At 40.4% G+C, this 15,483-nt stretch overlaps 1 protein-coding gene across 1 annotated transcript in view; it reads right to left on the minus strand.

The window, feature by feature from the left end:
- The window catches only part of LOC129699788 (EGF-containing fibulin-like extracellular matrix protein 1), an 86,586-nt gene that overhangs the window by 16,228 nt on the left and 54,875 nt on the right, over nucleotides 1-15,483 (minus strand). The window contains exons 5-7 of the mRNA XM_055639876.1: nucleotides 7,068-7,190; nucleotides 3,058-3,177; nucleotides 774-893 (exon numbers count right to left, since the gene is read on the minus strand). Coding sequence (XP_055495851.1) covers nucleotides 774-893; nucleotides 3,058-3,177; nucleotides 7,068-7,190 — 363 coding nt within the window. The remainder of the gene's footprint in view (nucleotides 1-773; nucleotides 894-3,057; nucleotides 3,178-7,067; nucleotides 7,191-15,483) is intronic.

Here is a 15,483-nt window from a genome sequence, read left to right on the forward strand (position 1 = left end):
ATCTGGCATCACAATTCACACTCCTTCTATCCATATAGAGTCATAGTCATAGAATGATACAATGTGGAAACAGGCCCTTTGACCCAACTTGCCCACATCGGCCAACAATGTCCCAGCTACACTAGTCCCACTTGCCAGCGTTTGGTCCATATCCCTCCAAACCTATCCTATTCATGTACCTGTCTAACTATCTTAAATGATGGGATAGTCCCAGCCTCTACTACCTCCTCTGGCAGCTTGTTCCATATGCCCACCACACTTTGTGTGAAAAAGTTCTCTGGTACTCGATTCCCCTTCTCTGGGCAAGTGATGCTGTGCATCTACCAGATCTATTTCTGATTTTGTACATCTTATCGTGCACTTTGTGTCGTTTCATCTGTGGCCGTTGTCCAACCACCTGTCTAGCAAAACCCCCCTTCACCTTTGTCCTACCCCTCATCTGTTCGAGCTTTCTTCATCACACTACTAAAGAAGGGTCCCAACCTGAAAAGTCACCTATCCATGTTCTCCAGAGATGCTGTTTGAAATGCTGAGTTACTCCAACACTTTGTGTCTATTTTTGTAAACCAGCATCTGCAGTTTATTGTTGAAGAATACCAATCTAAACGTGAAGAATACCAATATAAACAACAACTTGTTCTACTGGCTTTATACGTAATAAATGCATGAGCTAGGATGAAAATCTTATTATTTTTATGTTTGAACGACATAGTAAAAATAAAGATTATTACATATTAATTACAATAGCTTCACAAATTTGAAATGAGCATTACCTCTGCATGTGACTTTGTCTGGATTTAGTTCATATCCTTGGTCACACTGGCAGATGAACGTACCCAAAATATTGAAGCACTGATGATCACATGGTGAACCTGTCTCACACTCATTAATATCTCAAAGGAAAGAAAATTTGCAATCATCAACCAAGATCTTAGCAAAATAATCTTACAACAAAAAAAGGAACAGAATGCTGACAATGTACACAATTTTAGCAAACACAAGGAAGTTTTCAGTGAAATGTTTCAATGCCATTTTTCCAAGGCAGCCATTTCAAAAACCTTATCTGCAGATCCTACCATTTCATCCAAGTATAATGTGTCATTATGATTATGGAGAACATGATATAATCCACTCAGCAAAGTTATCAATACATAAAGACTGACAGTGAATACTGCCAAATGTTCAGGAGTTACATGAAAACAACAAGGATGCACTCTCACATCAATAACTGACATAGGAACACAGCCTGGCATAGAGTCATGTACCCCTCTTAATTGGTAGGAATGTTTGTTATGGTCAGATACTTCCAGAGAAGTTCTTAGATCTAAAGTTGCAATCATTTTATGGAATTAGGGACATAGAATCATATTGAACACAAACAGGTCCTTGGGCTCATTGTGTGTCCAAGACAGCTTCAAGTACCTATCTATACTAATCCCATTTCCCAGCACTGGACCATAGCCGTCTATGCCTTGGCACTTCACCTAGATATTTCTTAAATGTGAGAGTACATGTATAGACAGTGCATTCCAAATTTTAACCACCCTCTGTTTGAAAAAAAATGCTTTGATTATTCTTCAGATTATCATTAGATCACTGGAATTGTTTTCTTTATAAGAACTGCTTAAGGTTAGATATGCCAAACAAAGTAATTGTAACAGCATAAGTTCAGAAGGGGATGTTCTGATTAATCTTACCCAGTTCAAAAGGTATTGTACCAATCTTCAAATCCTACATTGTTCTATGCGAAATGTTGAGTCATATTTAATTCTTGGTCATAGTAGATTTACAGTGTACGAAGGTTTTTTTATAGGTCTCTAACTAATGCACCTATTGCATTAATAATGGTAATAATGACTGACAACTGTCAGTAATTGAGTACAACATTTTGTTTACAAACAGAATTGCCAAACTGTCGAGACGGACAGGATCTCGCTTGAACAGGTAAATAATTACTTTTGTTACCTATGTTTTAATCTGGTCTCCCAACTATTCTATGGTCAAGTACAGTTTCATGAGTGTCAGAAGCTCTATGATACTTCTCCATATGATAAGCCTTTCGTATGATTCTGGACAATGATCAAGTACTTACTTGGACTGTTATCTGTACATCATCATAAGTTTGCAGGAATTTTAACAAAAACATGTTAATGGGTATGTAAGGAGTTTCTGTCACACTTCCAATGAAGGTAATGATAACTACTCAGAAATAACTCAAGTGAAATTCTGGGCTATTGATTCCTGATAGGCTATTTCACCTTGTGAGTAAAACTGATAGACCATGATCGGTTTTCGGATGGTACTTGCTCGAGCGCATTGGAGTCAGTCAAGTTAATTCCACTGTAATCCAGAGGGTACTGACATAAACTGAAAGCATCATATTGACACATACTGGAACAAGGATTAACTGCAGTACACACCAAATGTTATGGTTCAGTGTCATAGCAGATGTGTGTTTACTCACTAAACCATCGGGAGATACAGTAACTAAAAGGTTCTTTAATACAATGTTTATTATATCATAAAATGCAGGTTATTTTACAAGGCTGCAAGAGGATTTTTTGTGGAATTATTGGAACACCAAGAATTACTATGAACAGTGGCTTAATGCCAGCTTGGCAGGCGTGTGTAGGAAACTTTTGCATTAGGGTATTGCTCACACTATAAAATAGCAGCTGAAAACAAGTCTCATAGAGAATGACACAAGGAGTTGTGCAGCAGCTGCCAGGTTTAATGATGTCACGATAGAGAGCAAAAGATTCCCAACCACATGAGTTGTTGAATTCGACTTAAAAGGATGAGGCTTAAACTAACTCCATGTTGGGTCCTGTATCAAAAAGGTACAGCAAGGTTTGTACTTTAATAGGGCTGAAATGGTGGAGTAACTTTTGGAGAATTAAAATTCAATATTCTTTATACCTTTATAATTAAGGTTTATTTTTGTATACTCTTTGGACACCTGATAAGGAAAAGTTTCGTTGTTCTGAAATTATTGGTGGTGGTGAATTGAAGCTTTAATGGAATGTATCTACATGATGAGTAACAGCAGATGCTTACCTCTGCATGTGCGATTGTTGCTTGCCAACTGAAAACCAGCGTTGCACTGACAGTAATAAGAACCAGGTGTGTTGACACATCCATGATGGCAGTAGGTGGCTACGTTACATTCATCAATGTCTGCATAATCATTGAAAAATAAATTACCCAACTACTCAAGTTTAAGAAAATCATTGCCAGACACTTAAAACAATTAGTGCCAAGGGCCATGGCCCCATGATGTAATCTTATCACAGCAAGGTTGTTTTATTCTGTTTCATGTCATATTTTATTGGTGACACTTTGGTTCATTCGGTCTTTTTTTGTAAGTTGCCTGCTAATCTACTGTACACTAGTATCAATTTTGATTTTGTTATTTCCTATTTCATCTCAGACCATAGTAGTGCTTAACCAATACAGCTGTAGTCGGGTTAGAATACTTGGTTAGTCAGCCGACAGGAGCCATGCCATGGCTAATTTGATACTATGGTTACAATGTGACCAGGGCTCTAGGTTGAACAAGTGATATTGAGATTTTATGTCAACATTCATCATTTCATTTTAAAATATCTATTCTCTGGATGTGCAAGGTCAACAATATTGCCCAGACTTAACTTGCTTGAGAAAAGGCTGGTGTCCTGCTTTTGTTGTTGCAATGCATGTTATCTTATATAGTATGATTTAATGCAACAGAATGGCTCGCTTTGTTAGCTGGTTGAACCTTGGTGCTTAATCCATTACCCTAACTGTCACTCCCTCTATGACTGGTACATTATGGTGGCACTGAGTACCATGTACAAAATGCTACTATGTTTACTCACCTGGATGTTCCTAACAGAACCTGACTTCCATCATTGAAAAAAGGACAAGGGCAGCTTGGTTCACCATCCGCATCCCTCAAAATCACAGTCCGTCCGCACAAAATAAAAATTGTATTTCCTTTGGAATGGAACCTACCCATCATTTTATGGGAGTTGCTTCATTAGCAGGAACAAATTGGTTCATGGAGGTGATTTTTTTATTGTGCCTGTACATCACAGTACTTGTGCATGAGACAATAAAATTGATGACTTCCCACTACCTTCACAAGCGCATTTATTGAAAGACAATAAACAAACGTTAATATTCCAAATATTAACACATTAAAAAAAATAGTAATGTAAGATAAGAGGCATATAATCCAGAGCAGTCAAGAGCTCATAGGCCTGGGCATTAATTTGGTCTTGTTAAGGCATGCTAGAGTGGCAAGAGCCATTTCATCATGGCCGACAGCAACAATCTTTAGTGGCGCCTGAGGCTCAAGTTGCGAAACGAACTTTGGAAGTGATGTTGGTGGCAGTGACAGAGAGACTCCTGGCAGTACGGGCTTGGAGATTTGTGGCAGTTGCAGGAAGGAATTATGGAGGAGTAGTTGGCCAGGTCCAAAAGCGGTTTTGTGTTTCATCTCCTTCCAACCACCCTCCCCAATGTTTTTGGAATCGTTGGGAAGCAGTTCAGGCCTTTAGTTGGAGCTGCTTTTCTAACACTGCTATGGGCCAGGGGAATTACATTATGATGCTCTATCCAACTGAGAACACATCTCCAGTGATCAGAACCTCCACCCTTTCCAATATCTCCTACAGTCCGCTATCTACTCCCACATGTGTTCCCTGTGCTCTGATCTCTCCCTGACATTTCATCGATGCTTCCTCCTCTCCCAACATCTATTGCCACTCTTCAATATTTTCTTTATCCTGATCTGCCCCAAGCACCCCCACTTGAATCACTTGATTTCCGTCTCTTTCTCCCTTGTTTTCTCCTCCTCCCCTCCTTGTCCATTGCTAATGCCTGGCATTCAGCCAATCTCTCCATCAGGTAGACAGTGGCTGGGAAACAGATTTCAAAAAAATCCCACTGTTAAATTTGGCAATAGCCGAGGAAAACCCTTTGTAAAACTGCCCTTGTAGCCCCTGTCCCCTCCCAGTTTCATAATATTGCAGCCAACTTGAGCAACAGCTAACGGAATATAGTCATGAGATCATATTTCAAAGCCTCACTGCACCAAGGTCTCAGTTATTTTTATAAAATGCTCCTACTCTGGTGTTTTTTTACACATAACCAGAACTGAACTTTATGATCACTCATTGCCAACTACTATTCTATGAATTCAACGTAGTTCAAAAAAAGGGATGATTTAGTACTTGGAAGCCTGTGTTCCTGGATGGAAATTGTACTTTGCTTTTATAGCTTTACTATGTTTTACTGGCAACTTTTGTTTTTTTACCTGAAATATGGAATATGTAGAATGCAATTCTTTTGATTTGAGCCAATGAGTGGAATGGTGTTCATTTCCACTGAGGCAGATTGTCCAGATGATGTAATAATAAATACAACTAGCTTGGAAACAATTTAAAGGGCAATAAATAGTGTGTAGAAATCAGTGATTCTATCAGTATTAAATGATAAATTCATGTTCATTGATACTGTATATTAATCTTGGTGACTGCCACTTTCTACATAATAGAGGAATGAAAGTACAGTAGATACAGGGGAGTGGTGTCCGTTATTGCTGATTTCCGCTATAACCGGTAACACGCAAGGGATTATCATTATAATCAGAACGGCAGATGCTGGTTAATACACAAAAGAACACGCAAAGTGTTGGAATAACTCAGCCGGTCAGGCAGCAACTCTGGCAAACATGGACAGGTGATGTTTCGGGTTGGACCTTTCTTCAGACTGATTCAGTCTTCTGAGATTTCAGCACTTTGTGTTGTTTCACCTTAAAACTAGGTGCTGGTGCTGATGCTGCTGGTCTGCACCAGCGAGCCTTTCTTCAGCTGCTGCACAGTCTGGTTGACACGTTTGTGGTTGTGGCAAATGTTGTTGCCCCTGGCCGGCAGAACTTTCTTCAAGCCACTGCTAGGATGTGCTCGGTCACAGTGGGGCTCCCTCTCCCTCTCACCAGCTGCTGCTGTGGAGAAAGTGACGCGAGAAGGAGGAGAAGACAGCAGTGGAGCAGAGCAGACAAAGCGATGGCCGACAGGAAGAAGCGGCAGCTGGTGAGAGGGGAGGGAGACCCAGTGTGCCTGAGCATGTCCTGTCAGGGGCCACAACGTGAGCCACAATAACAGTCGAGTCAACCGGATGGTATAGGCAGTCAGTGAAGAAAGGCTTGCTGGTACACCTTGTGGGCCTCTTCTCTCTCCCCCCCCTTTCACTGTCACATCCCCCTCCTTCACTGTAATCTCCCCCGCCTTCTCACTCAATCGCTGAGATACTACACCTTGGAAGATGTCGGCAACTTCTGGGGAGAAGGAGGTGGAAGCAACGGTATAACAGACAAAATGGACAGGAGGAGGAGGTGGCAGTGAAGAAGGCAGCAGACAAAGCAACAGCCAACAGAAAGAAGCAGCAGCTGTTGTTAGGGGAGGGAGCCCCACGGTAACTAAGTGTGTCATGTCGGTGGCAGCAACCTGAAGAAAGCGCTGTCCCCAGGGACTACAACGTGAGCCGCAACAACAGCTGCATCAACCGGACTGCGTGGGCAGCTGGCGCTGCCAGAGGCCGGGGAGGCCATGTGAGCCGAGGTCTGTCCGCTATATGCAATATATGCAGATCTGGTCTCCCCAGCAGATGACATTTGCATTTCTGTTGCCATTGATCAAGTCATCACTATTATTTCTATAGCACATTTAAAAAACAACTCTCGTTGACCAAAGTGCTTTACATTGGTGGAGGTACTAACGTTATACCACGTTAGTTCTTAATATATGTGATATATGTTTTTAAGCAGGTAAAGTATACACAAGTATTTCAATGTATTATTATGTTTTAATGAATTTTTTTAAACCTTTATATTAAAAAAAAAAGTTTCTATTACATTTTTGAGGTCTGCAGTTTCTTGATTTAAACATGAACTGACACACCTTTCCAATGGTTGCTGATGATTCTCCATATGTCAGAAATATTATCACTGGAAACTTTATTTCAGCGTTTAACAACACAGAGCAAAGACAACATTCATTTCTAAGTAATTTTAATGTACGTACCCAAACATTGTTCTCCACGTTTGTGATAACCCTGCCTGCATCGGCAGCTGTATGAGCCTCTTGTGTTTATACAGATTAGTTCAGGACCACAGTTATAGTTTCCTAATGCACATTCATCGATATCTGTTTCAAATGGAAAAAAATACACGTACTTCAGTTGTGGATGATCAAACAGAACTGTTTCTGGGGTTTACTTACTTTTTGAATTCCGGATGTTTTCATCGTCATTTCAGCTTCCAAAGGCACATTGGCCTAGAAACCTAGGCACCAAATTAAGTCCTAGGTGTTGAATATTGTGAAGAAATGTTTTTCTTTGCAACTGTTTTATACAATGCCCCATTTAATGTAAAAATCATACCTTTAATTGTTTGCTTTATAAAACCCTGGGGCTGCGAGAGGTTGCGAAATCAGTTTACCATTCAGGCCACAAACTAATAAACCTTGTGCAATCGATTGGCTAATGATTTACTAGGCTGAACAATTAGTACAGCCTAGTCCTTTGCTTTTAAAGGAAAACCTTAAAATCGAGGCTGAGGGCCTGACGATTCAAGGTTTTGAACTACCTACCTTATGAGCTGCCTCATAATGAACTCACCCAGTAACCTGTGCCACTTTTATGGTGGAATAATGCTTTTGCACTCTTTTATAGGGTTCAATTAATATTTTCAGCTACCTGCTAGGCTGTTACTTTGAACTATCGTGCATTTGCATTCTGCCTGTCAAAATTAAATTTTGCCTTTTGAAAACAAAGTTTTGCTGGCATTGCACAGTTTCAGGTTGCACTGTTGAATATAGTCAGCTGCCTTTGGAATTGGAGGGCGGTAGCAAAGCAGAAAAGCAGGATCAAGAGGGAAGAAGAGGACACTATAGAGATGGTCACATCTATAGGAGGAATTGAAGGTGCATTTCTCCAGTTGGTGGAATAATATACAATTTAGGTCCCCTTGTGAAGCCACAGATTGGACCACGCAATGGAAAAGCTTCAAAATTTCCAGAGACCTTTTCCCCCTTTTAGACCACAGCACATGATAGCAGCAACATATCACATTTCATTACTAGGAAGGTCACCTGAGACAATCTTCATAAGGAGGTGCAGCTAAATCATTTTGAAAGTAGTGCTTCACAAAAATCCTAATAGTGATTTATCCTGAGACATGTCTGACTGCATGGCTGTCATATGGGAGGCCCAGAACATGCATTGCCCACAGAAGGGCTGGAGCAATCTTTAGGAAGGAACTGCAGATGCTGGGTTTAAACCAAAGATAGACACAAAATGCTGGAGTAACTCAGCGGGTCAGGCAGCATCTCTGGAGAGAAGGAATGGAATAAGCTGTTGCACAAACGTTTAGTGCCAAAATCATATCCTTTGCCTTTGTTACAATCAGACACACTTTTGACTTTGGTTTCAGCAATAAGTAGGATTCCTCCAAAGCTTCAGTGCCAGCTCCTGAGCTACTGCTATGCTTGAGTACACATTTCCTGCTGAATCTTTATGACTGACACTAATTTGATGTTACTTGATTAATGCGTTTACTTTTACAGCCTCCTTTCGGCTCTTTTGCATACTTCAGACACTTAGCCCCTAATTATCTTCAATTAATAAGCCTTCCATGAGTATTGGGCTATGGAGCGGAAGGCTTCCAAAGTACAACTACTATTTTTATTCTCTAGTCAATCCCAAGTACATGACTAAAAGTATGCAAACTGTTTCAGCAGATTCCCTTACAATACAAACAGTTCTTGTGAGTTGTGGCTGTTGTGCAAGAACAGAAGTAACAGGAGATGAGGGGAAGAAAAAATGTCACTCAATTTAGGATGGTTCATATCCTGCTTAATTACCAAATGAACATTGTTCTTTATTGTGCTCTGTACTGAAAACTCTAAGAGGTTCTGGAGTGTGTCCAAAATTCCTGATCCCTCAAGGCACACTTCCTTACTTACGCCCACTGCTCAACAAGCTTTATTTTGCTCTTTGTCCACTTTATCTTCAAGTACTGTTTTAAAGTTTATGTTATTCAATCATTTTCAGGATGTGGGTGCAACTGGAATGGCCAGCATTATCACCCAACTCTACCTCCTGTTGAGGTAGTGGGGTATCCCCTAAACCACTGCATTCCATTTGTTGTGGGTACTTCCATGATGCTATCATAGTAAATTCCCTGATTTGGGCCAAGCAATAAAGAAAGGACAGTGATATATTTCCAAGTCATTATGTGATTCGGAGGACAACCTTCAGGTGCTGATGATCCCCTGTGACTGCTGCCATTGTCCTTCTTGGCGATATATATTCTGTTTTGGGAAGTGCAGTTGTAGTAGTCTAAGTGAGTCTAATCTAGATGAGCAGTGCATTTTGTGGATGGTACACACCACTTCAATGTGCGCATGTTGGAGAGGGGATGAAAATTTAGGGAGATGTATGGGTAATCAATCAAGTGGGTTGCTTTGTCCTGGATGTATTGAGCTCTTTAAGTAGTGAATGAGCTGCACTCGTTCAGGCAAATGTAGAGTAGTCTACTGCACTCGTGCTTGTGCTTTGTAGTTAATGGGAAGGCTATTGAGGTATTCGGTAAGTGAGTTACTCTTCACAGACTATATGGCTTCTGACTCTTGTTGCCGTTGTAGTCCTGTTGAATTTCAGTTCAGGATGTTCATGGTGGGGGATCTGGCAATGGTCATTTCAGTAAATATAAAGGGAAGGTGGTTATGTTCAATCTTGTTGCAAATAGGCAGTACGTGTTTCTAACTTTACTTTTTTCGTATCACCATCCACCAGTAATTTGTACTGGGATATTTGAAACTGATACTGTGAAGTCTTCTTGGTTCAGAGCTGCAATATGGAGAGGATTTCTATAGAATTCAAGTGAGGGAAGTTTGTCTACACATGACACAGGTAACACAGAGCAACATTATCTGTTCAGACTGATGAAATATCATTGATACTTTTGTACAAGCCAGAGACTTGAGAAAGAAAGCCCAGTTCGGATTGAGCCTTTAAGCCAACTTTAAACTTTAAATCATTCTGCTTATTAAAACTTCCAGAGTAAAATTGAGCAAATCCAGTGATTGCAAATCAGTAGCCTGTATTACGGACCATTCTATTTTCAATTGAAAAATGGGATAAGACGTACAATTGCATGGTAATTGGTTGTCAGTTTGGTATCGTTCAATTTGCTATCCTCCGTTTGACAAAAGAAGCCCATTTTTACACTCACTTAACTTCTGGAAAAGGCAAAGCGTTTCCATTACATTATGAAGTGTTAACCCCTAAGTTATGAGAAAGTAGTTGATGCCAGTTGTAAGACTGTATTTAGATTTGGCAGGAGTGAGTGGTTCCAACAGGAAATATATTAGCATGTTGCAAACTTTTTCTTTGCTCTTGGCAGTTTTCTTTAAGTTCTTCAGTCATTGCCAGATACCAGTGCATTGTGCATTATATTTAGTATTTGGAGTGCCACCCTTTTGTTCACTCAGGAGATTTCTGTAATGTGCTGCCTGGACAGTTCACATCCTTTTCAGATGCATTTCTTCTTACCTATACTATACCCCAGATTGAATTTGGATGCTGCAAGTTTGTGCAGTGAAAATGCTTCTTCATCCAGAGTTTTATTTCACCATTTACATCTTATCTCGCCATCTCTACAGCCTGCTGATAGTTGAAATAATATTGGAGGCATTGAATAGATTGAACTGAGCTTTTCTCCTTTTTAGCAGGGAATAAAGCAAAAATGTTAAATTATGTAAGATCCAATGTCTAGCGTTTTAGTTCCTCATTGAGCTTGCTAATTATTTGAACTTGTAGTAGCATTTCCCACTGAGAAGATTGTTCAAAAACACTGGAGTCAACGTTTTGGGCTGTCTCTGGGCCATACCATTTATGTAGCATGTGCCAACAATCTTCGTTGCTTTGGGAATTTCAGCCATTAATTTACACAAGGAGCGAATTATTTGAGCTTGATGAGTTACTGAAAAATGAAACCACTAACTGAATCACACTGTTTGATTCTGGTTGTCCTGCCAAAAGTTACTTGGTGACTGATGTTTCAGTAAATCACTTAGTCATGGTTACTTTTGAGCCACATTTAATAGCTGTATTGAGTGTAGGTGAAAGACTTTAAAGTAATATTTGCTCAGTGCAGATTTACAGTATGTTCAGCACATGGTGCAGTTATGCGACAATGATTATAAACATAGGATCATAAGGTATAGACATAAAGAATAGAAAATGAGGAAATTCCGTTTGGAACATTGAGCTTATTTCTTGTATATAACAAATGGAATGTGATTTTCTTGACATGGTTCCTGTTTGAGGCATACATTAGTAATCTCCTGAAGAAGTAATTGAAGTCATGAAAGTTCAAAAATTATAAATGACTCCTCAGTTATCCAAGAAAATTGCGAGTTAGAGATATTTAAATATTAAAGGAGGCAAAGGACAAGGACTTAGAGACAAGATCTTACTGAATGGTGGAGGACCAAATGGCCTGTATCTTGCGCAAGTTGAGGATGTCATCTTAACGATAGATTCTACATTTCTGTACTTTAACCAATTGCAGTTAAATTGTAGTTTGACTAAGCTGGAAGTGGACAATGTATTTCATATTGGTTCTTTATTTAGCTTTTACGTTAGACTTTCAAGGTACAGTGCGGAAATAGGACCTAGGCCCACCGAGTCTGCGCCGACCAGTAAACCCGATGCACTAGCACTATCCTACACATTAGGAACAATTTACAATTTACCAAAGCCAATTAACCTACAAACCTGCACGTCTTTGGCGCGAGGGTGGAAACAGCAGCACCTGGAGAAAACCCACACGGTCACAGGGAGAATATACAAATTCCGTACAGACAGCATCCGTAGTCAGAATAGAACCTGGGCCTCTGGCGATGTAAGGCAACAACTCTACTGTGCCACATTGTGCCGCCCTACCACAAGTGCCACCCTTTGAAAAGCTTCTTCCGAAACAGTCAATTAGTTACTCTTCCGGCCAAGGAATGAACTGATATACAGTGTATTAAACTAACTCTTCTGGGAATCATTTCTTTAGTACCGACTGAAACAAACCTTCAAGTTTTTAAACAGAAAGTGCAGGAGTAACTCAGCAGGTCAGGCAGCATCTCGGGAGAGAATGGATGGGTGACGTTTCGAATCGGGATCCTTCATCAGACTGAACCCAACCCGAAACATCACTTATCCTTTTTCTGCAGGGATGCTGCCTGACCCGCTGAGTTACTCAGGCACTTTGAGTCTATCTTCAGTATAAACCAGCAACTGAAGTTCCTGCCCCCATGCAGAACTCATAGACTTCATCAACTTCACCACCAATTTTCATCCTGCACCCAAATTGACTTGGACTGTCTCCGATACCTCCCATCCCCTTTCTTAATCTCAGTCTCCATCACAGGAAATGGACTATTGACTGACGTCTATTACAAACCCTCCGACTCCCACAACTATCTCGACTACACTTCTTCCCACCCTGCTTCCTGCAAAGACTTCATCCCCTACTCCCAATTCCTTCGTCTATGCCACATCTGTGCCCAAGATGAAGTGTTCCATACTAGAACATCTGAGATTTCCTCACTCATTAGGGTTCCCCTCTCCCACTATAGATGAGGCCCTTACTCATGTTTCCTTGGTACCCCGCAGCTCCGCCCTTGTTCCCACTCCCTCTAGTTGCAACAGAAACAGGGTCCCCCTAGTCCTTACCTTCCACCCCATCAGCTGTCGCATACAACGCATAATCCCCCGATATTTCCGTCACCTCCAATGGGATCCCACCACTAGCCACATTTTCCCATCTCCACCCTTTTCCACCTTCCGCAGAGACCGTTTCCTCCTCAGCTCCATGGTTAACTCATCCCTTCCCACCCAAACCACCCCCTCCCCAGGTACCTTCCCCAACAACTGCAGAAGATGCAACACCTCCTATACCTTGCTCCTCGCTATATCTCCTCCCTCGACTGTCCAGGGACCCCGACAGTCCTTTCAGGTTAGACAGAGGTTCACTTGCACCTCCTCCAACCTCATCTAATGAATCTGTTGTTCAAGATGTGGACTCTTATACATCGGCGAGACCAAACACAGACAGGGTGATCGTTTCACGAAACACCTTTGCGGAACCTACCTGATTTCCCGGTTGCTGGACACTTTAATTCTCCTTCCCATTCCTACACAGACCTTTCTGTCCTCGGTCTCTTCCATTGTCAGAGTGAGGCTAAACACAAGTCGGAGGAACAGCATCTCATATGTTGCTTGGGCAGCTTACAGCCCAGTGGTAGGAATATTGATTTCTCTCACCAGGTAGCCCCGGCATACCCTCTCTCTAACCCTTCCCCACCCAAGTCACACTAGCTTCTCATTTTCACCTTAAAAACAGCTAACAATGGCCTGTTTCTTTTATCAGCGTTACTTTTTTGCACATCTTTCATTCATAGTTCTTTATCTCTCCACGTCTGTATCTCTTGTTTTATCCCTAACCAGTCTGAAGAAGGGTCTCGACCCGAAATGCCGCCTGTCCTGCTGAGTTACACCAGCTTTTTGTGTCTATCTGCAGTTCCTTTCCACACACTTCATGTTTTCAAACTTGCTTGAGGTAATGTGAACAAATGAAGAGAGCAATAATTTGGTGAGAACAGGTCAATCTTTACCTTTAGCCTGATAAGATGGGGTCAATTAGGCATTACACTGGATATGCTAAATATGAGAGAAGTTGCTTGATCTGCAGTGCCAGCTTTAAGGCCAGGTGAGAAGTTCAAAATCAGCCCTGATGTGTGCTGGTTTGGGTGTGATGAATGCCCCTCTGTACTACAGATGAAGCAGCTTGTGCTGCAGAATGAATAAAGTTGCCAGAAGGAAATAAATGGTCATTTTTGAGACCACAAGTGTATATGAAAGAAAATAAATTTACATTTCATACAATATCATTGGGCCAAAGGAAAACATTCTGGGCTTGGTTCAGATTTATCTTCTGATACCTGGTACTGAGCCAGCAGCTCAATTAAGTAAGATTGAAGTTCATAGAAGATACTGCATTTCTTTCTGAAATCTTCTTTTGGTAAGAAGAATGAAGTTAATCCAAGTATCAGCTTGTGTTCTCAGTGATCACATTGATTTCTGCTTAATTGAACACAATGGTTGAGAGAGGTTTGGTGAATTGTCTTGTAATGCATCTTCTTGCACTTTCCATATTGTGTCAAAACACTCAGTGTACTCTGAAAAGTTGGAAAATACCCAATTATCATATTAATCTCTTTGCAAAATAATGCATTTCTTTCACAAGGTTTTTTCCAATGTCTGCAATTGATGATATTCAGAGATAATCCCGACAATATGTCTATTTTTTCTCTATTTTTATTTACTCTCCTTTTCTTGTTTCTTTTATTACTCACAAAGAAAAAAAATCCAAATCACGTCTGTAACAATCAAAATGTTGCACTGTACCCAACAGCTTCAGAGTACATGGTGCAAAGAACAAATTGGTTCTTGAATTCTATTGTTCTCAACGGTGAAGCATCTGGCATAAAAAGATCTTCAAGATAAAATATAAAATCAGCATCATGGTTGAGCGAGTCACCAAGTTTTGCTGCATTTTGTATTGGGACACCGTTATGTGATTTAAAGTTAATTTGTAATTTAAAAATAACTGTGCATCCTCAATATGAATTCACTTTACATACACGTTAGACCCAGGATGAAAAATGGATTGTATTCTTCAAAATTGTGCCTTAATTACACATTTCTTGTTTATTTGGAAATTATTTTTAGTTTCCTTGAGTAATGCACACAAAGCAAGAGTTATGTAATTTTGGAAAAGTGCCACAGCTGGAGCCTGCAGTCTGGATAAACAAATCTTCTGGATACTGGGCAAGTGTGAGTTCCAGTTAACAAATCAAATTAGAACTTGAGTAGATGGTATTTGACAGGATTAGCTCTGAATATTATCAATAGTAGACCCAAGGGAAACTCAGGGAAAGAAAATTAAGCAAATCTCTCAAATGCAACACGTCATAAACCTTTCCTAAAATCTTTTTACTTTGTTTAAATCCATGTGCATCCAGTGTTTAAATGAGAGCAGGTCAATGTTGTCAAAAAAATCTGGCGTGCCAGAAACAATAGCCAGATGGTTAAATTCATGTACGCGTTGGAGTGCTGAGACAGAAGTTTTAGGATTTAAACAGCAGCATGAAACATGTCAAAATTATTTTCTTTCAGTGCAAACTATATAGCTGAGCTCCTGGGCTTGAAAACTTCAATTATATCTCAAACCTCTGAGAACTTCTGGTATAGTTATAATTACTGCATGATTCCCTTTGTAGTACCACATGCATTTTGGGGAAATACTATTAAAAATGTAGGGAGAGGAAAAAAAAGTATAATGGGGAGCTGGCAGAATAAATACTAAAGATTGTATCGGTT

Source organism: Leucoraja erinacea, chromosome 8 (assembly GCF_028641065.1).
Source record: "Leucoraja erinacea ecotype New England chromosome 8, Leri_hhj_1, whole genome shotgun sequence".
Taxonomy (NCBI): domain Eukaryota; kingdom Metazoa; phylum Chordata; class Chondrichthyes; order Rajiformes; family Rajidae; genus Leucoraja; species Leucoraja erinaceus.